Source organism: Alternaria viburni (assembly GCF_023758015.1).
Source record: "Alternaria viburni strain BMP 2772 chromosome Unknown scaffold_16, whole genome shotgun sequence".
Classification (NCBI taxonomy): Eukaryota; Fungi; Ascomycota; class Dothideomycetes; order Pleosporales; family Pleosporaceae; genus Alternaria; species Alternaria viburni.
Genome location: NW_026055785.1, coordinates 560,835 through 585,300, shown reverse-complemented (window position 1 = coordinate 585,300; position 24,466 = coordinate 560,835). Strand labels below are relative to the sequence as shown.

At 54.1% G+C, this 24,466-nt stretch overlaps 9 protein-coding genes across 9 annotated transcripts; 5 read left to right on the top strand and 4 right to left on the bottom strand.

Annotated features, from left to right (window-relative positions):
* Positions 1-549: 549 nt before the first annotated feature.
* Positions 550-2,423, bottom strand: J4E79_007533 (uncharacterized protein; the record flags this gene model as incomplete). Its single annotated transcript, XM_049356398.1, has 2 exons — positions 550-1,403; positions 1,454-2,423. 2 exons carry the CDS (start codon positions 2,421-2,423, stop codon positions 550-552), a joined length of 1,824 nt encoding a protein of 607 aa, XP_049209285.1.
* Positions 2,424-5,480: 3,057 nt separating this feature from the next.
* Positions 5,481-8,381, bottom strand: J4E79_007532 (uncharacterized protein; the record flags this gene model as incomplete). The annotated part of the gene is made up of 2 exons (XM_049356397.1): positions 5,481-7,585; positions 7,820-8,381. 2 exons carry the CDS (start codon positions 8,379-8,381, stop codon positions 5,481-5,483), a joined length of 2,667 nt encoding a protein of 888 aa, XP_049209284.1.
* Positions 8,382-8,796: 415 nt separating this feature from the next.
* Positions 8,797-10,628, top strand: J4E79_007531 (uncharacterized protein; the record flags this gene model as incomplete). Its single annotated transcript, XM_049356396.1, has 5 exons — positions 8,797-8,886; positions 8,940-8,952; positions 9,015-9,065; positions 9,161-9,286; positions 9,334-10,628. The coding sequence occupies 5 exons, from the start codon at positions 8,797-8,799 to the stop codon at positions 10,626-10,628; spliced, it is 1,575 nt and encodes a 524-aa protein (XP_049209283.1).
* A 168-nt stretch (positions 10,629-10,796) lies between these two features.
* On the bottom strand, positions 10,797-12,106 carry J4E79_007530 (uncharacterized protein; the record flags this gene model as incomplete). Its single annotated transcript, XM_049356395.1, has 2 exons — positions 10,797-11,284; positions 11,665-12,106. 2 exons carry the CDS (start codon positions 12,104-12,106, stop codon positions 10,797-10,799), a joined length of 930 nt encoding a protein of 309 aa, XP_049209282.1.
* A 603-nt stretch (positions 12,107-12,709) lies between these two features.
* J4E79_007529 (uncharacterized protein) lies at positions 12,710-16,525 on the bottom strand (the record flags this gene model as incomplete). The annotated part of the gene is made up of 2 exons (XM_049356394.1): positions 12,710-16,261; positions 16,394-16,525. The coding sequence occupies 2 exons, from the start codon at positions 16,523-16,525 to the stop codon at positions 12,710-12,712; spliced, it is 3,684 nt and encodes a 1,227-aa protein (XP_049209281.1).
* Positions 16,526-17,318: 793 nt separating this feature from the next.
* On the top strand, positions 17,319-18,378 carry J4E79_007528 (uncharacterized protein; the record flags this gene model as incomplete). Its single annotated transcript, XM_049356393.1, has 2 exons — positions 17,319-18,233; positions 18,277-18,378. 2 exons carry the CDS (start codon positions 17,319-17,321, stop codon positions 18,376-18,378), a joined length of 1,017 nt encoding a protein of 338 aa, XP_049209280.1.
* Positions 18,379-18,995: 617 nt separating this feature from the next.
* On the top strand, positions 18,996-19,787 carry J4E79_007527 (uncharacterized protein; the record flags this gene model as incomplete). The annotated part of the gene is made up of 2 exons (XM_049356392.1): positions 18,996-19,240; positions 19,292-19,787. The coding sequence occupies 2 exons, from the start codon at positions 18,996-18,998 to the stop codon at positions 19,785-19,787; spliced, it is 741 nt and encodes a 246-aa protein (XP_049209279.1).
* A 437-nt stretch (positions 19,788-20,224) lies between these two features.
* J4E79_007526 (uncharacterized protein) lies at positions 20,225-21,511 on the top strand (the record flags this gene model as incomplete). The annotated part of the gene is made up of 1 exon (XM_049356391.1): positions 20,225-21,511. One exon carries the CDS (start codon positions 20,225-20,227, stop codon positions 21,509-21,511), a length of 1,287 nt encoding a protein of 428 aa, XP_049209278.1.
* A 953-nt stretch (positions 21,512-22,464) lies between these two features.
* Positions 22,465-24,396, top strand: J4E79_007525 (uncharacterized protein; the record flags this gene model as incomplete). Its single annotated transcript, XM_049356390.1, has 2 exons — positions 22,465-23,103; positions 23,155-24,396. The coding sequence occupies 2 exons, from the start codon at positions 22,465-22,467 to the stop codon at positions 24,394-24,396; spliced, it is 1,881 nt and encodes a 626-aa protein (XP_049209277.1).
* Between the last annotated feature and the right edge of the window lie 70 nt (positions 24,397-24,466).

The window sequence follows — 24,466 nt, the reverse complement described above, 5'->3', positions numbered from 1 at the left end:
AGGACGGAGGGTTCGGGTTGTTAATCTGGGTAAAGAGTGTAGGGCAGAGGCGGCGTGGGGGGTAGCAAGACTTGGGGACCGGGCGGATGGATGGCGACACTGTAGTCAATGAGTGAGAAGGGGCAGAGAGGAAGAAGTCATCACAGTCAAGCATGTAGGACAAGAAGTAACTTCATCACTATATTCAATCCCCACATCCGCCTCTACGTAACCCCAATTCCGACTACTTCATCGACCCCCAACAGACCTTGGGGTCAGAATATATCTACAAGAAAACCCATTGCCGGTTGAACGCCATCCAGAACACAGGATCAAGGTACGCATGACCAACCATCGCGCGGTACCGAAAGAACAAAGGAAAAGCAAAAGAAGGCCTACTCGCTGATTGCGGCTGAAACCCAAGTCGCACGTCGGAACAGCCCGACTTGGATATATATGATCAAACAAAGGGAATCGTTACAATCATGTAGGACAGTCTATGAAAACAAAAAATCGCTGCAGTGTTTGAGAAGGGAAAGATCAGAATGGGACAAATTGTAGAGTCATTGGCTATAAGTCAAACGACGATGTGATGTCGGCTAATCTTTGCATGGCGGGGCTCATGGCAGCAATCTTCCTCGCCAGACGCTCTGCTAGAAGTGCCTCGTTCGCTTCGTCTGAGATGACTAGCGAGTAGTGTGCGAAGGCCTTCTCGGGGTTGGCGAAGAGTGCCTCGTGGTTCTCAAGCGGCGCGGCGGCAGTGGTGGAGGGAGCGGACGAAGAGTAGTATAGGTCGTACTCGGCATCTACCTCCTCGGTCTCATCGGCGGCAGCGGGGACAGTGGGCTCGGACTGGACAGGTCGCTCGACGATGGGGTAGTCAGCCTTGACCTCCTCGACAGTCGAGTCGTCTTCAGCGTTCAGGATAGCGCTGTATCCCTTGCCAGACATGGCCTCGATGTCGAGGGGGTTGGTAGGGCCCTCAGGCAGCTCAGTGACGGCGAAAGCAACGGGTTGCTGGAAATTGAAGCCATTGTTAGCACCCCAGTTGTTGCCATTGTTGGTGTTCAGGTTGAGCATAGCAAAGTCGAGTTGGGGCTCGGGGACCATGGTCATACCAACATGGGTGTTCTCGGCTTGCGACATGCCGTTGAACTGCTGTTGTTGCTGGAACTGAGTGGGGGTAGGAGCAGCTGCGACGGGTGCTGAGGTCGAGGGCATGGAGGTCATGGGGGCCTTGGCTTGGAGCGACTCGTCGCGAGAGAGCTCCTCGAGGAAGGGAGTGAAGGCCTGGTGGCGGAGCAGACGCTCGATGAAAGCACGCGAGCGGGCGTTCTCCTCCATGAGGAGGCGGTTCTGGGAGCGGAGTTCGTTGGCCTCGTTGACCTTCATGGCAACCTCGCCTTCGAGCTGGCCAATGTATTCTGGTGATGTTAGTTGATATTGTAAGTGTACTGGTGTCGATGTAGCTTACCCTTCCTTCTCGAGCGGAAAGCGCGAGCGGAGACCTTGTTACGGAGCTGGCGGCGCTCCTTGGAGCTGAGCTTCTTGCCCTCCTCAGACGCAAGCAGCCTCTCATCCTCGTCCATGTCCTCTTCGTCCTTCTTTGCGCGGATGATGTGGGGGAGGAGGCCTTGGTTGTCGTTGGCCATGTTGGCAGACGCGTTCTGGCTGTCGGCCCGGATCTGTGCGACGACGCGGGTGATCATCTCCTCGGTGTGGGCGTCGCTGAGCGGGCTCGAGGTCTTGCGGCTGGCCGAGCCGGTAGAGGCCATGCGGTTCTGTTGCTGTTGTTGCGCTTGCTGCTGCTGTTGTTGTTGTTGTTGCTGGAGGGCCTGCTGTTGCTTCTGGTGGGCCAACTGTTGTGCGCGCTGCTGCTGGGCCTGCGCCTGCGCCTTGGCCATGGCAGCCTGCTGTTGATGCATACCGGGCCAGACCCTGACGTTGGTGACCTCCTCTTGTGTGATGGCGCTGGGGTCGACGAAGTCGTCTTGGGCGGCCTCGTTGAAGACGAAGCTGTTCTGGCGGTAGTCGACGGCCATGTTCATGCCGACGTCCATGGGCAGGCCGTTGTTCCAGGCGCCGTCCATCATGGAGTCGCCGCCCATCATGGCCATCTCGTCCAAGCCAGTGGACGAGAACATGGGGAAGCCCGTGTTGTAGCCGGCGTTAAGGCCGGGAAGCGAGTTGGTAGGCAGGCCGGTTTGCTGCTTGAAGCGCTCGTACTCGTGGCTGGGCTTTGCGGGGGTCTGGAGGTCGTCGTCGATGTTTGTGCTGGTGGGACTGGCCATGGTCGACGTCGCACTGGACTCCCGCTTCAGAGTGGCAGGCTGCGTGGGCGAGGGCATCTGGCCAAAGTCGAAGAACTCATTGGGGTCGACGCATTGGTTCGGGTGGCCGTTGAAGGGGGCCATGGTCATGGCAGGCTGGACGGCGGTAGCCATGTCGCTATTGTTTGTTCGACTGCTGGGGAGTCGCTGATCGTGTTTGAGCGGTCCTTAGGCAGGCAAGCGGCAGTCTTGGGGTGTTGTGTTGCGGGCACTGGGTGCGTGACAGGAGCGGTTAGCCTGCTGGAAAGTCGTCGTCAGCTCGACGCTGGGCCGGTTCTGCCGGAAGTGTGGCTGTGCCGATGGATCCGCGCCTCCTGCGAGCACGTTTGATGCGATAGAGCGAGTGTGTTGGTGGTGAGAGGATTGTTGTTGCTGGTGTTGATGCAGAGTGCAATTGTCGGATGCGAGTCTGGTGGAAGAGAGGCAGAGCGAGGGCGAGGATGGGCGACGGCGGCTTCTTTGCTGGGGCCCTCGCCCTTGCCGTTTCAGACTGAGGCGGAGTCCCCCTTCTCGAAATAGAAGGAAGCAGGCCCAACCCGGTTGGCTCGCTCGCCCGCCGATCACTGCCTCCGCCCAGCAAACTTCGGCTCTTCCTCTCTCCTGAGCGCCGGGTCATCTCGTCGGCTTCACCATTCTTAGTACACTAGACACAATATCAGCATAATGCTAATTCTCGGATATCTGCTGCCCCTCCGCGGTGCTTCCACGGCACCAGCCTCTGACGTCACGTCACGGCTGTCATTTTCAGCAACCGTACATGCAACCCGAGTCCTTCAACAACATCCAAGGCCATGGCACCCAGCTGGCGAGTCTCCGTATACTCTCGTGCAGCTAGGCATACGCACTTGATGCACTGTCGGCGCATACTCGCCGAGCCCGAAAGTTGGACAGACGAATCACCGCCTGCCCTGCTGCACCACCACTGAGGCTGTGCTGTCATACTGCACCCTTCTGGGCACGCTTGCGAACCCCGCTGCTATTCGTCCACTCAGGCCTCTTTTCTCTCCTGCGCGAATAACTTCCATGCCGTGCAGCCATTGAGCCACAATCTACCGGCTTGGTGGCGCGGGCGCCCAGTTCGGTTGCATGCCAGCCAGCAAGCAGAGCAAGTGCAAACGAGCTAGAGTCTAGATGCCAACTCTAGACCTCAGCATCTTACTATGCAACGCCTGCACATGACAAAGCCGTCGTATACGTACGTCTGGCGCAGCACTTGCTCACATTCCGCAGCACCACCAGCCATCAAGACCACCTGGCGTCTACGCCGACGGTCAGCGTGAACGCCTCTCCGGACAACCTGCCGCGCCCAGTGCAGCGACAAGTCCACGTCCACATCCACATCTACCGCATTATGCCAGCTTTGCGAGCTCACCTGTCAAGTCTGTCAGCGCCAGCCGCAAATTCTGATCTACATGGTCCCGTCCTCTGAGCGGAGTCGGTCTTTAGTCCGGCAATCTCCGTCCCAGTGCCATGGAGTGACTTGACCCGACCAGCTTCCCCGATTCCACTGGCCATGAGACCTTTGAATCTTGAAACACTCGTCTTGAGTCAACAACGACTTAAGACGTCACAGCTGTCACTGCTTCATGCCCGCGCGGGTCCTGCCGCCCAATCAAAACCAGCTCATCCCTCCAGCGTAGCCAGCAACCCATGCTAAGATGAGGATAAGCCCTACCTATCAGATCTGCATCGCAGGTACAGGCAAAGTCAGTTTACACGATACCGATTATCGGCCAACCTCTTGAAAACTCGTGGGAACGTTTACTGCGCCATTCTCCAACAGCTGCACAATTTTCGCACTGGAGCAAGGCTGAGCATGGGACGCGTCATCAGCACGCAGAGGAAATTTCCATCCTCAAATTGAGAGACACAATTGCAAGTGATGCAGCTGGAGACTTGGTGACAGTACTACACGCGGGCTTACACCGGTCTCTAGAACAAGGCCATGCCTACACGTCTTTGTCATGCGTAGCATTGGCAGGCTGACAATCCCTTGGCCGGCCTTATACACTTACCATAGACTTACTACAGCCATCGAACTTCAGAAGCATCCAACTGCAGACTTGAAAGATCGTCCTTGCCAACACATCTCTGTGTACTATTGCTATCTTTGGCGCTCTCTGTACCCCTCTCCAAAGGCCGCGTACACAGAGACACACTTTCTTGCATCCAGAACCTCCTAATCACTCAATGTCATGATCCAGAGGCGGCAGCAATCTAGTCGCACGTTCTGTTCCCTATACCCAGCGAACCGCAAGCCGCCCGTCCGCCCCGGCCGCTGCGCACCAGCGTCGGAGTCAAACAGACCATCATGCCATTATCCACAACCGCTCACTTCCGTCTCAGCCCGTCTCTCCCAGCGACCCTGACGCATAAACCACGGAAAGACATTTGGCGACCGCTAATCGGCCCGCCTCAAACCGTAAAAAGGGGTCTAGTGTCCAGAACCCTCAGACCCTGACCCATCATCTGGCTGAACTCTTACCCATGGAGCCACAGAACACACACACTGCTGTTTCACGGTCTTCGACCCCGAAATCCAGTCATGCCACATGCACTTTCCCATCACTGGAAGCGCTGCTACTCCCTACTAGATGTGAAATGTGAAAGGCCTTCGAGACGGCTTTGACGCGACGCGCGTCTCGTGTCGTCTTTGAACTGGCGGTCGATGCTCTTGCCGTGCCGTGGGTTTTGACAACTCACAGCTCCGTGCAAGCCTCACTTGGTTTCCCCATGATCGCTGGTCTTGGGTGAGCTTGTTGCACTTTACGCGTTTCAGGGACAGACGATGTTGGAGCTGGGCTGGGCTGCAGGCGAGCGTCGTGAGGACATGAAAAAACGCGTTTCGTATGAGGCGCTATCGTGGACAGTGATAGTTATCTACTATAAGAGGCCTCACTTGTAAACCTAATCGCTCTCTTGAATCATGCGAGTCTGGGGGGTTTGGATTAGCTTGGACTGTGGACTGGTACAGTAGGCGTAGTCGCCAACCGATGCCATGAGTGGCGGATGACTGAAGTCGATTCAACGACGTAGCGTATAGCAAGCTGTAGTTCGTGTTCTTCAGAGAACATATTGGTGCCGGGTCATTACCACCTCGACCAAAAGAGAAGAGGATAGTTGTCGGCAAAGTGTCATTGATACATCATTATACATAGCATCCGAGGCTTTCTACATCCTCTTCTCACCCTGCTCAGGCTCGTCCTTAAGGAAGTCATGAACATCCTCCTCATCCACGCTCCCAGGCTCGCGCTCAAGTCCAGTGGTCGTGCCATCGTGACTATACTCCATGACCGGCGGCTGCTGATACTGCTGCTGACCATGCTGCGCGCTCCCAACCTGTTCAAACTGCGCAGTCGACTGCTGGTACTCCTGCTGGCCCATCATACCCCCCTCAAAATCCCCCACACCCCTCCCCTCACCCCCCATATACTCCCCTCCATCCATCACCCCCGCCAACCCCAACTCGCGAATCGTCCTTACGAAAAACGCCTCTCCCTTCCGATCCCCCATGATACCCCCTCGCGCCACACCCTCACCACGCGCCACATCCCTCACAATCGCGCGCGCACGCTCGTAATCGCCATCTTGCGCCAACGCACGCACAACAGCGGCCATGGCGCCCCAACCAGGCAGATTCTGTTTTTTGCTCATGCGCGTGAGCACGCTCATCATCTTGCCCACCTCGCCAAAGGACGCATAGCCCTCGAGTAGACGGTCGAAGAGGACGCGGTCACTGGGCATGCGCGGAGCGCTGAAGAGGCGGAGGACGATGTCGTCGACGCCGGCGATGTTGGGCGGGTCGGATTGGAAGTAGTGTGTTATAAGCGACGTGTAGACATGTACACTGGGGACAAACTTCCGCGACGTCATGTGCTCCATGACGGCGCGCATGGCGTGGAAATTTGAGTATTTCTTCAGGAGACGGTCGATGGCTGTGGCGTAGATGTAGTCGTTCATTTTGAGGCCGTTGGCTTCGAGGTCGTTTAGGATTTTTAGTATGCGTTCGGTTTGTTGGGTTGGGGTTAGGTTGTCGAAGACTTGGTTGTCGAAGGCGGCGCTGATGAGCATCGTGTGTGTGGCTGCGTCGCCTTCCAGTCCGTCTTTTTCCATCTGTGCGAGGATCTTGAAGGCGGTGCTCCTGTCATTTGCTCGAAGGTAGAGCTGTACGAGAGAGTTGTATGTGATGGCGTCGGGCTTGATTTGGAAGTTCCTCGACCAGGTGAGTAGTTTCTGTACTAACTCTACTTTCTTCTGGTGGTACATCTTTTCGCTGCGGTTTTGTACAATGGCGGATATGGCGCCGTTGATGACCTCGATAGAAGGCTTTGTGCATGGGTTCACTGCTTTGCTGGAAGATTGGACCTTTTTGGGCCCCTTTTGTCCTTTGGTCTGCTTCTGAGAGTTGGCGAGAGCGTGCTCGGCTGCAACCCAGCGTTTGCCCATATCGTCCAGAGCGACAAAGGCTTCGTTGACCTGTTTCAGGGACATCAAGCCGTTGATACGGGCCGTCCAAGCATAGTTGCTTGGCTCTAGACCAGTTCTCAGCATGCGCTGCCACATTGCGTTGAGGCCATCAAGATCCCTCGCCTTTGCGCACCCTTCCAAAAGTGCAACCCAGGAGTGCATATTTGGCTCAACCTTGTGGGCGATCATGTGGTTCCAGACCTCGACGGAGCGCTGTGGGCTGAGAACAGTCATGTACCCAGAAAGAAAGGCGTTGTATATAGCGGGGGGTATAGTCTTGTCTTGCGTGGCGTATGTTTTCTCGGTCTCTCGCCACATGCTGTCCAGCGTGGCTGCCGAGCTTTTGCTTGACACAGCACGCGCTATCCTGGTCATGTAGAATGATTCCAAGTTGGAGAATTCGTCGCCTGTATTATCTGGACCAAGGGTCTCGCCGGCTTTTCCAAGAGCTACTAGGGCTTTTCGTGGAGCGTCATTGATCTCCTCCATAATCGTGACCTGGAGATCTTCTGGTAGGTTCTTAAAGTCCGGGGTTTCTGTGTGTTTCAATACCGAGTTTACAAACGAACCGGCAAGTAGTTGTCTAAGGAAGGCTAGAAAGGGAGCGGCTTCCTTTTGTGTCTTTGGATCCAGTGCGTCCGAAATACTGTAAAAATAAACAGCACAAAAAGCCAAGGCAGGACTAGCGACATAGTTGGGAATGTAGCCTTGCAAGCGCATGTTAAACTGTCTCTGATCAAGCATATCCGGAATTGTGTCGACAGGTGGTAAGTGCCATTCAGTGCTGACAGACTCTACTGTACCGCTTCCTGGCCCCATGCATTGAAAGAAGAGTCGCCATACAGACAGTAGCTCTGTGACTAGTGAAGGGATGTCTCTTGCCGATCCAGAAGGCGAGTTCACAGCACGTATGATTTCATACGTTAAATAACCTATCGTTGGTCTGACCCAGTACTCTTTTCGAGCAATGCCAAGCTGCGCATATTTGAGAAGTACTGCAGTTGGTGTAACCTTCAAACCCGGGCTGGCTGCGCAAAAGGTACTCGAGACAGCTCTGAGGAGTTTCGCAAATACCCGGTCTTCACTTAGTAGCTGCGCATCGCGATCTGTTGGCTCCGTCAAGGCTTTGCAGTCGCGTGAAGTATAGATGCGCTCAAACGCTTTCCAGGCTCCATTGATCTTGCCGTAGCGGAGAGCGTCGAGCACTGGATCAGCAAAAGCTTTGCCCATTCCCGACGAGCCGTTCTGTACTGCATCGACGTATGCAGGTTCCTCTTCACCACCACCATACGTTGAGCCCTGATTCGTTTCGTTGTAGATGAGTCTGGAGTATCGGCCAAGTGGTTGTTGGCTGTGGGGTGGTTGCCCGTCGCGTGCGCTCGTAAATCGTATATTTGGCCCGTTGCGGTTCGTTTCCTGTGTGCCGTCTTCCTCATCTCTATTTTGCGCAGATGCTTCTTCGTTTGGTGGTTCGGCGGCATCGTGTGGCTTTCGGCCGGCCAGCGAAACGATCGTAGCCCTAGGTTGCCATTGAGGGCTTCGGACGGGGGCAATTCGTCGGGCAAGGCGTGTCCGGCACTGTCGACATACGTATGCGTTTAGCATAATGCTGTGGCGAGCGTGAGGGGAGTGGAGGGGTGTGAACGCTGGGATGATGGTTAGCTGGTGAGATCGAAACTTTTTGGCGTATGAGTTTGCACACCTACAATCGCTTTTCAAGCCCTCATTTGCGCGGTACTGTCGGATCAAAGAACGCCCTTAAGTCCAGTATACCGTCCCGCGTGGATTGTTGTACAGAAATGCGTGCAGCCACAAATCGCGTGAAGGTGCCGCGATGCTGTGCGGAATACCTCCGGCCAATGAGACGCCATGACGTCCACACGCTTCACGTGACTGCGGGCTTTCTCCAGAAACCTTCCAGGCCACCTCAACCTCATTGTTCATGCTCTGCATAGCGGAAGAGCTATAATTATAGATCTATTTTCATCTCCGAGCCGCAGTGTGATTGATAAAACATACGATGACGACCCTGATCCCACGGCAGTTCTATTCGCAGGACGAGCTCGATAAGCTTTATCCGAAAGAGCTTGAGTTGCAGCTCGTACAGATTGTGAGCACCAATGTCATAGCTTCTCCTTGTACCACCACTAACTAAAATACCAGTTACTTCGCCATGGTGGGTAACAGCGATGTCTCACCCACATGTTAGTAAGCTCATGTACTGACGTCTACACATAGGCGAAAGAAGCCCTGTATCTCCGCGCTTCCAAAATGTAGGCATCCTAGTCCGTGCACTACAATGCCATTGCTAACATCATCAGACTGGACTGCCACCTTGTAAGATATCTCTCACGAGCTGACCGAGAGGTTTCTGACTCGACAAGATTGGCCCTACTGCAACTCCGCCCGACAACTTACCAGTATAATACTGAACACCAAGGACTTTTCGAAATGGGATCAGCTGAAATATCGCCGTCGTCTCGAGACTTTTGGCATGGATGATGGGCCCGGTACCATATCCGCTCGTTTACTCTGGACGGCCACTAACAACAACCAGTCATTGCATCAGGACCTAAAGGCGAATTCGATGCCATATGTCAGCCCGGTGAACTCACAGACAAGGGCCGTGAAACAACTCTAGCCCTAGGAGAGCGCCTCCGCCATCTCTACGTCAACCAGCTCAAGTTCATGCCGGAGCTCATATCCGATAGTGACATGATCTATCTACGCGCAACGCCTATTCCACGCGCTCTAGAGTCTCTTCAACAAGCTTTCTGGGGCTTCTACCCTCCATCCGCACGAACTGCAGACTTCCCCCCACCAACAATCATCACCCGAACCCCGGCAGATGAAACTCTCTTCCCCAACGATGCAAGCTGTAGACGTTTCGCTCAATTGAGCCGAGCATTCGCGCAACGTGCAGCTGAGCGTTGGAACGACACCGATGACATGCGCTACCTCACCAAGGTGCTTTCGAAATGGATGCCAGGAGAGCAAAAGGTAGCCGTAGACTCTCACCCTAGGCTTTCTGGTATCATGGATACCCTCAACGCCACCGACGCACACGGCCCAGAAACCAAGCTGCCAAAAGAGTTCTACGACCCCAAAGCCCGTGCCATCATCGATAAGATCGCGGTCGAGGAATGGTACGCGGGCTACACCGAGTCCTCCGAGTACCGTATGCTCGGCATCGGCGGCCTAATGGGCGACATCACCTCCCGAATGGTCGGCAGCGTCGAGCGCAACGGCAACTCCGGCATCGTCGAAGTCGGTGGCGTAGACGGAAAACTAGGCCAAGGACGAGGCGGCGAAACCAACATCCGCTTCGCCATGTCAGGATGCCACGATACTACCCTAGCCGGCGTACTCACATCGCTCGGTGCCTTCAACAGCGAGAAATGGCCCCCATTCACCTCTCACATCGCCGTCGAAATGTTCCGCAAGCGAAACCCCACCTCCATCACAAACCCTCCCGTCGCCCCCACAGAGCAAAAACCCGCTCTCAAAAGCCAAAGCTGGTGGTCCACGCTCTTCGGCAGCACAAAAACCACTTCCGACACCAGCCTCACCCCCGAAGGCATAGCCCGCAAACCCATCACCGATCTCACCACCGCACAGCGCGACCAACTAAAAGACTACTACGTCCGTCTCCGGTACAACGACAAAGTCATGGAGATACCTGGTTGCAAGGCACCAGGCAAGCATCTAGACGGCGATACGAGTTTCTGCACGCTGGACGCGTTCAAGGCTATTGTGGATAGGTATACGCCGAAGAATTGGAAGGCGGCTTGTGCGACAAGGTTGGATGAGCCGGCTTTTCCGGTTAAGGTTGAACCCGCGGGTTATGAGTAGGGGCATGTGGGATTGATGTCGTGGATGAAGCACAGGAGAATCACGCGGCTATAGACGAAAGACTTTTGTATGTAGGGATAGAGATAGACTAGATACATCGAGATGCCATTCCCTGACTTCCACTCCAGCTAGCTATGAGATCTCCCTTAGATGACATACTTCCTCCCTCTACATCCCCGCACACAGCCCGCTGCGTACCACACCCCAAACCCTTCCGCGCCGTTCTCTCTCAAGCCGGTTATATTTCTCCTCTAGACCCACAATCTGCATATCGCGTTTCTGGAGTTCCTTATACTTCTCCTCCAGCCCCACAATCTTCCCATCGCGTTCCCTCAGTTTCCCCCGCAACGTTTCCATTTCTTCTCTCAGCTCCGAAATCCTTGTCCAATCTTGTGTTTGGAGCTGCGTCTGTAGCAGCTGAACCTGTTGACTCAACTCCATTTTCTCAGCCCTCAGCTCAGAGATGGTTTGCCCGGTTTGGATTTGGTGTCGTAGGAGTTGGTGGCGGAGTTCTAGGTCCTTTGCCTGGAGTGAAGAGATGGTTCTGGTGAGATCTGGTACTTCTGTATCGGCGCGGTGGGTGTAGTAGGTGAATATTGCGGCGGCGATGCCGTCGAGGGCGCTGTTGGTGAGGGTGGCGAGGTGGGAGAGGAGATCTGTGGTGAATAAGGCTAGGGGGAAGGAGGATAGGGAGGAGGATGACATGGTGGAGTTGGTGTGTTGGGGGTTTGGTCAGGGAAAGGAAGGATGGTGATGGTGGATGTGATGGTGGTGGTGTTGCTGTGATGATGGAGCATACGTTATAAATACAGCATTTCGCGCAAGTGCAGAGCTTCGACGATGTCTTACTTTACAAAGAATGTTAGTCTTTAGTATGTGTTCGGCACACAGACCAAATGATAAGACATGTTAAGTACAACAGCTTGTCCATTGATCCTGCGACATATCGAAAGTGTCTCATCTAGTGACTTAGGTGCTCAAGCTCCCTTCCTACATTTCCCAAATACCCTCCGTCCAAGATACGACTTCAGCCTACCAAAGACATTCCGTCGCTTTGACACTTCATTACGTTCCTCATCCGCGACAATAGTACCACTCTCTTTACCCGTGTGCTCAGCATCCCCTTCTTCCTGTTCTTCCTCCTCCTCCTCATACCTCCGCACCCTCGCTTCTTCCGCCTCAGCCTCCAGCCTTTCCCTTTCCTCCTCCTTCTCCTTCTCCCTCACCGCCCTCTCCCTCGCCCTCGCCGCCCTCTCCCTCAACATCTCCCTCCGAGCCTTCAAATGCGCCGCATAGTCCTCCGCAACAGTCACACTAGTATCATACTTCGCCGCCTCATCCGGAAAATCGAGGGGTTTCGCGTTGGATGGAAGACCTAAACGCGCCATGTATTGCTCCCAGGACTCGGTGGTAGGACGTGGATCCGGTCCGGTTTGTGTGGGTTTGATGTCCGCGATGATGTGAATTTGGAATGACATGGTTGTTGATGTATTGAGGGTGTGTTGGGCAAGGTGTAATTGTGACCTTACGGGTTGGAGAAAAGGGAAGAGCCACTATGGTGTTTCAGTTGGGTGATAGACTTGGGAACACATGGCAGAGCGTTAATGTAGACTTCTTTGAACACTTTCACCAAAGCATACAAAAGCCTACATTTTTTAGCGCAACACGCAATTCACTTCAGTGCCGAGAGAGATGTGAAGCTATTCTAACCCCGCTTACTAGTGCACACAGAGAGCAGTTAACCATGAATTGAAATTGGTATTTACATGTATACCCTTTACTGTACATGGTCAACTAAAGCCGCTGTACACAGCGCCCTGTCTAATCAAGACAAATTCTCGTCGCACGGCTGACACTTGCTGTGCAAGACTCATATCACTGGTAAACACATTCGAACAAGTGGCCTAGTCCACTGACAGTAGATTCTAGACACCAGACAAACACCCCGCCGGTAGTATCTTACATCTTCATCAGTACTCCCATCACATACCAAGCCGCTGAAACCGGGACGAAAGTTCAGAAACATCTATATGTCATGTCAGCATACACGCAATGAGATCAGAGCGACCAAAAGCATTCCACTAACTCGCAGAAGCCTCGTCAGCCACCCTATCCGAATGCCGTATGATGCCTGTAAAACGCCCTGTACCACCAGCAAGCATGCCATCAAATTCAGCGGCGCGAGCTGCTTCGGCATCTTCCCAGCCGGTTCTCAGGTCCCAGGCCGCATCCAGTGCAGCCAGCTCAGAAGGATCGATGTCTTGCACAATGTCACCTAGGTGGCTCCACTTGGCGCTCAGCATAGCAGGCGCAAGAGCGACAATACGCTTGCTAAGCATCTGGTTGCGCCAGTGAGCAGCCATGCCAAGAGGATCGACATCAGATTGATCAAAGGATGAGCTGGACAGCTTAGCATAACCGCATGAAACAAACTCGATTGTTCGCAGTGAGGTAGTGCGCTCGCCGTCGGCCTTGGAATGCTCAGATCCGAAGTCGGAGAGGTTGGTGCCGGGTGATATTTGATCAATGATATCCATCCAAGAGCCTTCGCGGGGCTGTGCCTTGAGTACAGACTGGGCGTCACCTGGAGCTGGATTGTTTGCTAACGCAGGAAGAGGTTGAGGCTGCTGCCCTAGAATTAACTGCGTTTGCAATTGATGGACCTGTTGAGCGAGCTGGGCCACAGTGGCGAAATTGATATGCTGTTGAGCGATTACCTGAACCTGCTGGTTCGGCTGCGCCTGTGGCTGCACAGGAGCTTGGGGTTGGCCTTGAGGTTGAACTTGAGCTGGTGCTTGTCCTTGACCTTGAGGTTGAGCTTGATTATGTGGCTGTTGTCCTGGGTTGTTGGGCACCTGTCCGATCTGCTGTTGCAGTTGGTTATGTAAGGCCGCTATATTGTTGTTTTGAAAACCTCCAGCGTGGGCCTGTAGGTGTTGAAGTTGCGTTTGAAGCGTCTGGATATAAGCCTGAAGGAACTGCTGCTGATTTGGCACTAATTGTGGACCTTGGGCACCGACAGCGCCAAATAGTGCACCTACCGGAAGATGAGGCGGCATTATATTGTGAAATGCCGCTGGTTGCGGGTGTGGGTTGGCGTTAGGACGCAGCACGCCCGTAAGTGACACCGAATCCAATACCAAAGTCTGCAGCTTGTACCGATCGTGCATCTTGACGAATTCGCGCAAAGCTGGTGGCGTAATCCAGCAGTTGTTAAGCACGAGTTGTTCTACATGAGGGAACTGAAGCAAACCTGCCTGCACAAGAGCTACATCAGTCGCGACCAGCACCGTAGGATGGATAGAAGGAGGATTCTCTGAACGACCTCGTATATCCATTACGGGAGCAGGAAATAGCAGTTTGTTCCTCGCGTATAGTCCCTCAGCATGTTCGCCTCCAGTGACAAAGCCGACTTTCAGATGACGGATGTTCGCTCGACCAGCAACATGATGGCGGAGTAGGTCGAATAGTATACCATGGCTTTGCGTGGGGCTAATCTTTGGCGCGTCAACGAAGCCGGTCTCGTCCTTTTGCACAGTTCGCCAGCATGGGATCACCATGATGGTAACGTTGTAGAGTTCTGGTAGTGCGTCCCAGAAATCCGAACGATTTAGCATTGGAAGGTAACGATCGGAGAGCCCGGAAATGTTCAGCGTGTGTACGTATTGGAACGTGGTCGGGTTGTCGATGATAGAGAGCATGTACGAAGACATGAACGCTCGTTGGGCCCACTCAGTCTCCAATAGCCATTCTTTCTGCGCTTTGGTGAGTTTGGCGGGTATTACAGGGTTCACAAGGTGCGCTCCTTCCGATGGCATTTTACTCGATGAGAACAGAATACCTGTACCTGAAGGTGGTGGGGTTGACACAAAGCGCTCCAGAACATACGGGTCTTCGAAGCTATTAGGAACAGGGAGATCGCCGGGTTCATAAGGAGTAGCAGCATGGAGAAGCTGAGGATCCAAGTAGGGCATCTGTGGTTGCTCATCTGCAAGATTGTTGGCATCCTTCAGCTCGGAAAGAGGAAGTTGACCATCCATCCTGTATAGTGTGGCCAGTCTAACATCGCTACCAGCGTTCTGGTGGCATGCTTCAATGTGATTCCAGAGTTCCTGTTGGGCCTGGGCTCTACGATCTGGGATGGCTTTGGCAGTGCCAAAGACGCGAGATGGCTTTTGCAAGACACGTGCTCGAATAGATCTGTCCGGTCCGTTCAGCCATCCTAGACCGCTATCAATGGAAAGCGCCAGTTCCCTGACACTTTTAAGCTCGGAAAATGCTGTTTTCATCCGCGGTGTTTCATCAGCGGCATTCTCGAGTCCAGCGACAGTATCGAAGCGACGATACTCTTCATGTGGCCAGTCGTAGTTACCCCAAAAGCTTGTCTTTTTCTCCGTCAGTGACTTGACGGGCGGCATGGAAAGCGATTCTTCGTTGACTTCAAAGCTCATGCCAAACTTCCTAATGTGTGTACCGAAGCCGCGGAAGACGTCGAGGCCATGGCCGTTGTACACTTCATCGCCGTTTGCGTTCTTCCATAAGTAGCTGGGTTGCTCGATTCGTGCGCGCTTTTTGCCCTTGAAGTCAGGCTTGTGCTCTTGTGCTAGCATGCCGTAGATCTCGGTATTGAAGGGAACAACCACTGTCCGGAAGATGACCTGCGAGACCGATTTGTTCATCTCGCGGCTTACAAGACGTAGTGATTTTATGTCGTCGCGGTTGAGGTGTTCCGCAATCATCTCTACAAGCTCAACCGGCAGCTTCCATTTCGGGCGCCCAACCGAAGGACTAGGAAGAGTGTCACGCGACTCCTCATTCCTTGCAGTCTTTACTGCTTTCTTTCCACTTTTCTTGGAGGGGGGATGCTTTGGATCCTGGTCAGATGCGAGCAGTTTGCTCTTGTCGAGCAGATAGTACTTGGCGGGTAGTTTTGTGGAACTGCGGCATTCGGGCCAAATATCGTTCGCTTGAGGGTTGGGGCTGATGCTGTTGTATAGCATGGCACTGATGGCACCCCTGAAGTTCAGGACGTGTGCGATGGCCTTTTCATCTGGGCCCTCATAGCTATCGCGCGAGCGCTTCGAAGGGCCGGGCATGATGTGGTGATGTGAGTAGTTGAAGGGACGATGGAGATTGTTCGCGGGTGACGAGGGGCCTCCAAAGGGAGCTGGTGCACCAACTGGAATTCGGTCTGCTTCGTCGTCCCAGTCGCCGTCGGTGAAGTGAACGCGCCGGGAGTGGGTACCGGAATCACTTTCACTGTGATCGTATATGCCCGAATCGCCCAAGTCCTCGTCTCCAAACCTCTCGGCGTCTTCCAACAGGTCCAAGTGCAAGGCAATCGCAAGCTCGTGGTCGTACGGATCTTCTGACATTGAGCCTCCGCCTTCGCCTTCACCTTCTGGTGCTTGAGGTGTCGGGTTGTACAGCGAGTGAGCGAAAGGAGGATGCCTTCGCCGTCCACGTGGGTCGAGGCGGTATCTGTATGGGCGGCCGCGTGACGAGGAGCCTCGGTGAGATATCGCTCCTGGGTTTGCGAAGTATTGATGAATGAGAGGCTGATATATGTTGGGCGGGTTGTTCGCGGCTTCGGGACGTGGGGAGGGCGTAGGGCTAGCAAAGAGGGTCGCGGGCTGTTGCACGTCAGCATATGGCAGGAGCGAAGGGGTAATGATGGCCTCATGCCTGCCAAAAGCAGATGTTGCTGTCGGCATGCACGTGCGGCGTGCCGTAACGGCGGAAAGTGCGTATGAGGTTTGCCGTACCTGGGCAGGAGCGTTTGTTTGGGTTCCGCTACTCTCACCTTCCGTATCCTGGGGCGCGGCTTCGTTCGAGCGCAATGCCCACCATGGCGTCAGCCTTTGGGTTATGCTGCGCCTTCCTTCGTTGTTCGCCATGGTCTCGTGACTGAGCCAGACCGCTCCTTGGCCGATCTACGACGTCTCGGGACTCCAGATAGCTTCCGAAGGGCACGCGGTACAGCGGTAATACAGCACTGCGCCCATGGAGCCGCGACGGCAGGCCGTTGGGAACCGGCGGATATTTCTGTACCTAAGTGTCTACTAGTGAGATGACACAAAGAGATCAGTGTGCATGTCGCGATGAGAGTGAGGTTCGGCACGGCGGCATGCGGTGGTGTTGCATGCTTCATTCACAAGCCCAGGCCCAAGAAGTTGTTTGTGCTGGAGCCGCAAACGCGCCCCGCCGAGCCCATGCACGATGTCATCCCGCTCTGCGAACCATCCCCAGGTCTCCGCATTTGCGCCACGGCCGACATTACCCCTGGCAGCAAGATCCTCTCTCAGTACTCCTAATGCTATAGCATCTTTACCGTGCACAGCTCTTTTCAGCATCGCGCCGTGCTGTTCACTGTGAATAACCCTGTCTTCCGCTCCTGCCCTGTGCCTCAATGGGCGTCGATAGATGCGCACGCCCCGAGATCTATCTGGCAATGCCAATTATCCCATCAGGAGACTCTGTGCCTGAGAAGACTAGACAATTATTAGTAAGAAAGAAGAGGAACTGGACTCTGCTCTGTTCAGGCGTGCCATTGCCACCCTCACAGACCACGTGCGGAGCGCGGAAATCCGCTCCGCAAGGCTGCAGCATAAACCGCCTGCCCAGCGAGACATACGACCCTCACGTTCTCAACTACCAATGCCCAGCGTCAATTCGCAATCTGTTGAAACTATGGCATCTTCAAATAATGATTCACCACTTCTCGCCCTGCCGCGCGAGTTGCGCGACGAGATTCTTGGCTACCTGATCCTACCGCAGTACGTCTACACATCGACTTCGATAAAGGACACCCAGCATTTGTACAGATCGCGTCAAATACCCTTGGATACATATGTCGATACACGCATCTATCTCCCTTCCCGTCCACCTCCAAACGTCCTAGCAACGTGTCGGCAGCTACGAGAAGAGTGTCTAGAACACCGTCTTCTGCTGTCAAGGGTCACTCCAACAACGCCAGACTCGCAGGAGCAGCCCTTGAGTTGGGTCGTGGCTGAGAGGCTTGGAACCGAACGTGCCGAAGAAGCAGAGCGTGCCTGCGACGACGACGCTCTGCGTATTACAGTGGAGATACAGCGCCAGCTACGCGGGGCTCACGGTTACTACGTCCCCACGCGCGAAGAGATGTCGCCTCGTTTCCTCGCACTACTTCCAATCATTTGCAGGACTAAAAAGCTTAGGCTGACTATCTGGCCCGGATACGACTGGTGGAATGGTGGTCCGCAGGTGTTCATCGATAAACGCGGGAATGCTCGCGTCAACCCTGGTGAGGCAGCGAAGCCCAATGCTGCCTCAGTTGCCATCAGCCGGATCCTTCAGTACTTCCCTCATGTCGAGGAACTTCATGTGGATGTTCTCATGCAGGCATCCGACGGTGGTAGGTGGGACTTGCCAGACAAGAAGTGGGAAAATGTTCAGCCCTGGCTGGATGCACCCGTTACTCCTGCAGTAGGAGAGACAGTCATGAAAGTTACTAGAAAGCTAATTGGCTTCTGGAAGACATGGGAGCCGGAGCCCTTCTACAGTCAGCACGAGACTCGTCAATCAGGCAATACTTGGAACGTCAACAGGAAGGGTGATATGGCCACCGTGAGTCGCTTTCGAGCCAGACCCGTTTATTCGTCGCTTACAGTTCCAGCCGACGATGAAGTCCTTCTGCGATACCGGCAATGAAGCCGACCTGGAATTTCTCAGATCGCTCGTAGTCGAAGAATCGTTCGTCCGAAATGATTAGAAGACATGAAGCTGAGGTCATGTCTAGACCCGCATGAGCGTCGGAAAATTACCATAGCCCTATTCCTTAGTCCCACCGATGTTATATTGCCCTCATCAAGCATCGGCGAAATGTTTCAGGCGCACGGAATGACTTGTGGGGAAGCTTGACTTGACGGACAGGGATCCAGGCGCGCGGAGCATTCCCGACGCATCGCAGAATCGATGCACATCACGAAGAACATCGTCTTTGGAGAACTGGCTGCTGATCAGCTTCTGAGGTTCTTCCGTCAGCTCCATCAATACTAAACTACCAGCCAAATCCACCAATGTGCCAAGTGGCCCTCCCACCTTTCTCGGATGATCGACAAGTCTACGGCCTGACCATGGGACACCCTTGAGAGGAGTAGTGTCTGTTTCGGGAATAGCTTGCTTGACATGTTCATTCCTTCGAAACAACGGAGTCGACTACGAACACAGATACTCCGTGAGCACGTTCTCCTCTTTCTAGTTCCTAGCTCGTACGATGTCTGACGTTATACTTAAAGCCAATCTACATCTTCCCCAAGTCTACAAAACGCAGCCCAGATAACAAATAAACTACTGCACTCCTTTCTACTATTACTACCATCTGTCAGTATGAAGTTCAGCGCACTCCTCATCGCCAGCACGGCATCTCTCGCCCTCGCCGTCCCCACCGCTACCATCCAGAAGCGTGCAGACTACTGCGGCCAATGGGACAGCGCCGTGACTGGTGACTACACCGTCTACAACAACCTCTGGGGCCAAGCCGACGCCACACCTGGCGGTTCCCAATGCACCGGCGTTGATGGTCTCAGTGGCAGGACCCTCAAGTGGCACACTTCATGGTCCTGGGCTGGCGGGTATGTACTTCTTTCTCTTTGACATCAAACTCATACTAACATCTCCTCCAGCCCCGGACACGTCAAGTCCTACGCCAACGTCGTCACAAAAATCACCCAGAAGGCACTCTCATCCATCAAATCCCTCCCTTCGGTCTGGAAATGGTCCTACGCCGGCGACGACCTCATCGCAAACGTCTCCTACGACCTATTCACCTCCTCCAAAGCTGGCGGTGACCCCGAGTACGAAATCATGATCTGGGTCGGTGCTCTTGGAGGCGCTGGTCCCATTTCCGCCACCGGCAGCCCCATTGCTACCGTCACTCTGGCTGGCAACAGCTGGAAGTTGTACAACGGCAAGAATGGCCAGATGAATGTGTTCAGCTTTGTTGCCGAGAAGCAGATCAACAGCTTCAATGGCGATTTGATGGAGTTTGTCAAGGAGGTTACTGGCAAGCATGGTATGCCCAGCAGCCAGATCTTGACAAGTGTTGGAGCTGGAACGGAGCCTTTCTCTGGTAACAAGGCAAAACTCTCTGTTACTGAGTACAGCTTGAGCATGAGCTAGATGCATCCCGCTCTTGGTTTATTGGAAACCGTGTGGATGCACATAGGCACCTCTTCTTGTATATACTTACGTCTTACTCTGCACATACTTCTCTCGCGCACTGTGCATACAATGATCAAAACATTGCTCTGGCTTCTTGCGTTCTATTGTGGTATCTACACTTCTTGCTCGACTTGGAGGATGGTATCGCAGGCCGCTCTTCCTCGTCTCGCTTCTGAGAACCGACGTTCCTGCTCCACGTTACACAAGGCAGCCACCGTTAGCATCGTCTAACCTAACCCGGTGCGCAATGCGACAGCGTCACTGGAGGCCTGACAGGTAAGCTTCAACAAGCCTTAAGAAGCTCCTCAGCCAAGCTGCAGGTGGAGATAAAAGAACCATACCAGCGCTGATCGTCGACCTCGTCCTGCAATACTACATCAAAGAGTAACAAAATCATGGCACCAAAAATCGCAATCGTTGGCGCAGGCCCCGGCGGCTGCATGCTCGCACGCCTGTTACTCACCCAATGTGACTGCAGCACCACCATCTTCGAAGCAGAAGCCTCCATCAATTACCGTTCGCAAGGCGGCACCTTGGACTTGCGCGCCAACACAGGTCTCGCTGCAATAAAACTAGCAGGCCTGTGGGACGAGTTCCAAAAGTACGCTCGCTACGACGGCGAGAGTCTGCTCGTCACCGATAAAAACCTCACGACATGGTTGAGAAGAGGCGGACGAAAGACAGCAGACGGGAAGCTGAGCCCAGGAGACGCACCAGAAATCGATCGCGCAGATCTGAGGAGAGTGCTCATGGAGAGCTTACCTCATGACACCGTTCGCTGGGGCTACAAGCTCTCGCGCGTCGAAGAAGGCAGTTCAGGACTAAGTCTGTGTTTCGCGAACGGCGAGGTGCTGGACGGCTTCGACTTAATCGTAGGCTGCGACGGCGCTTTCAGCAAGACACGCAACCTCTTGACGTCGGAGAAGCCGTACTACGCCGGCCTAGGCGGCTGGACAATGTACATACCCTCCGCCTCAACCGCCGCACCAGACCTACACAATTTCGTCAACAGAGGCAGCGTCTTCGCCTACTCCGACGGAAAGTCACTGTCCATACAACAACTCTCCGACTCCTCCATCTACGTCGCCTACTACGGCCAGCACCCCGAGGATTTTGCCCAAACATGCGGTTTCGACGCGCAAAACGACGTCGAAGCAGCGAAAGCAGTGTTGAGAAAGCAGCTGCACGATTGGGCACCTCAGCTCCTCGATGCTGTCGAAAAAGCGACAACAGGACTCGTGTGGAGAAACCTCTACCAACTCCCCGTAGGCTTCACCTGGCCACACAGACCCGGCATCACGCTCCTAGGCGACGCAGCACACGTCATGACCCCGTTTGCGGGAATCGGTGTCAATACCGCGTTTTACGATGCCATGGTTCTTACTGAGCAGATCGTTGCGTACAGTTCATCTAGCTCCGCCGCCGGCGAGGGTGTTAGTCAGGTGGAGGCGCTGGGACGGTATGTAGAGGGGTATGAGAAGGCGTTGTTTAGGCATGCGCATGCTGCGCAGCGGCGTACCGAGGGCGCGAAGAATGCGATGTTGTTCACGCCTGGCGCGCCGAGGACGAGTATTGAGACGTGGGTGCTTTGGCAGGCGGAGGAGCAGGTGCCGGGGTGGGGGAGGGGGGTTGTTGGGGTGGTGGTTTATGTGGGGTATTGGGTTTATAAACTGTTTGTGTAGAAGGCGACGAGAACAGTGAGCAGTCTAAGGCAGAGGTGGATTCTCTTCTTCGTCTGTGGTACTGCGATGACCCAGATGCGAGTAAGCTCCGGTAGACGAAGAATACCTAGGTAACAGAGAAAAATGCTGTCATGCAGCTATCGGCGAGCCGACAACACCTTCCGCAACTCATAAGCCTTGTACGCGAAAGGATGGCATCGAATGAGAAGTATCGCAACTCACAGCGTCTCTTCCTTGTCGTAGGGATTGTCTGCACAGGCATGGGATTTTGGGAGCAAGGCGCGGTGTTACTTCGGAGCACGTTGACTGCCTGCTCCGAAACGAAAACTCGCGGAGCTTTCTACTCCGACCTTCGACACCGCTTCCAAATCCCACCCATCACTTATCGAAACGTTACCTCGGTACCTAGACACCATCTTTTATCGTTTCCGATCTACAGATGCACCTGCTTCATTCATCCAAGTCGACCCGTCGAAATATTGCTGAACCTTTCTCACTCTAGTGTAAGCTACCCGCATCGGCTCATAGTGGCCAATAGGCGCAGAGCTCCTAGACATGTGCGCCGCGCCGTACTGCATCTCGGCAATAGCCTGGGAGCGCAACAAATCAAGAGAGCTGTATTTCTGCTGATGACGACTAACTACTAGGTTGCATCTTCAACTTTCCTACTTGCGATGTTCGCCCCGCTACCGTTAATCCCACCATCCCGTGTCAACGCTACCGACATGGCAGCATGGTCCCTCCACGAGCTGTGATTGAAGGGTTGCGTTCCGTGAACTTCTGTTCCTGCAGGCATGACGCAGTAGAGACGCAGAAATGTCCAGGCGTAGCTTGCCTGGAGTCCTGAAGCTTGAAAATGGCTCAATCCTATCGAAAGCTACAAAAAGGCCCGGAGAGCCGGTAGCTTTGGGCTGGCAAGTTCGATCGGCGTCCTCCAGCAGCCGTTTGTCAATATGAAGCTTCAATACCTTTCGTTACTGCCATTGGCATCTATCGCCAGCGCTAGCTGGTCGAAGAACATCAACTACCGCTCGCCTTCGGAGCACCACCCTGCCCTGGGTGTCTCAATTCACAAGGTTGTCAAGAGGAACGACCCAGCAAGCACCTATGCTGCCTCCAGCTTGAACTTCACCCATGGCGTCGCTTCAGGCGACCCATACCCCAACAGCGTCATCCTCTGGACCCGCGTCGCTCCTCAAAGCGACAACTCGCAGTCCAATGTCACGGTCACCGGCTACGCACCTCTTTTCGACCACGACAACGAGAAGTACGTCCAAGTTTCCAAGGCGCCAGTATGCGTAGAATACAAGGTCTACGACAACAAAAACTGCTCCACAGTCGTCGACTCTGGAAAGGTCTTCACGAGTTCTGATGTAGACTTTACCGTCAAGGTCGAGGCCAAGAACTTGAAGCCGTACACGAACTATTACTACCAGTTCAACGTGTGTGGCTCGGAGAACAAGAGTCCGCTTGGACGTACAAAGACTACGCCAAACGCGGACGACGATATCACGGATGTTAGCATTGCCGTGTACAGCTGTGCCAATTACCCATTTGGTTTCTTCAACGCCTACGGAAACACCGTTCGCAAGGTGCGTGCTGAAGACTGGTCATATTTTCTACTGAGCTAATCGTGGAACCAGGACTCTGTTGATTACGTCGTTCATCTCGGTGACTACATCTACGAATACAAGAATGGAGATTACGGCTGGGGCAACTCGCTTGGCCGCATTCCTCAGCCAGACCGTGAGATCTTCACTCTTTACGACTACCGTAAGAGGCTCGCGACTTACCGTACCGACCTTGATCTCATTGCTAGCCATGAGCAATTCCCTTGGATTCCTGTTTGGGACGATCACGAGGTTGCTGACAACACTTACCGTGACGGCATGTCTGAGCTCAACAACACTGAAGACTCTTTCCTCCGCGACGGTGGTGTCTCAGTCGACCAGCGCAAGATGAACGCTGTTCGCGCTTACTTCGAGTGGATGCCCATTCGTCAAGTCGACATGGACGACAATCTGCGCATTTGGCGTTCGTTCTCCATCGGAAAGCTCGTTGACTTGATGATGCTCGACACCCGTCAATATGATCGTTCCATCACCGATCTCTACTGGAACACTGACTACGTTCACGACATCTCCAATGATGCTGGCCGCTCCCTGATGGGCTCCCGGCAAGAGAACTGGTTCTACCGCAGTCTTTCCGAGTCTTCCGAGCGTGGCACAACATGGCGTATCGTCGGATCTCAAATCGTCTTCTCGCGCGTCAACCAATCCGCGGCCTATGGAGAAGACAACCCGCTGAACTATGATGCCTGGGACGGCTACCAATCGAACAAGAACCGCACGCTCAACCACTTGTACAGCAACAACATCAACAACAACATCTTCCTCGCAGGTGACAGCCACGCTTCATGGGTCAGCGACCTCATCTGGCTCGACGAGAAGGACTACGACTCCAGCACCGGCGCCGGCAGCATCGGTGTCGAGTTCGCCGGCTCAGCAGTCACATCCCCCTGCCCCTACGGCGCGAACATTACGCTCGCAACCGCCAACAACTACTCTTCCATCATCCAGTCCTCCAACGCTGAGCTCCAGTGGCAGGACCTTTACTACCGTGGCTACTTTGAGCTGCACTTTACCCACGACGAGATGACCGCCAACTTCTTCGGCTTGCCGACTGTTGTTACGCGCAACGGCTGGGAGATCCCCATTGCTAACTTTACAGTCAAGAGTGGAGAGAATAGGCTGCAGAGGCCTGTTGCGGGTGGTATGGTGGAGAGTGGAAGTTTGAAGGGAGGGAAGACGGTGCAGACGAATCTGACTGTTGATACTAATAACGGTACTTGGTTTGTTAGTCAGGCGAACTTGTCGGTTTTGTAGAGTAGCGGATGACTCGGCTCAGTTACCCAGCATCCCAAGCCCGAGCTGAACCTAAAGTACCAAGAAATAG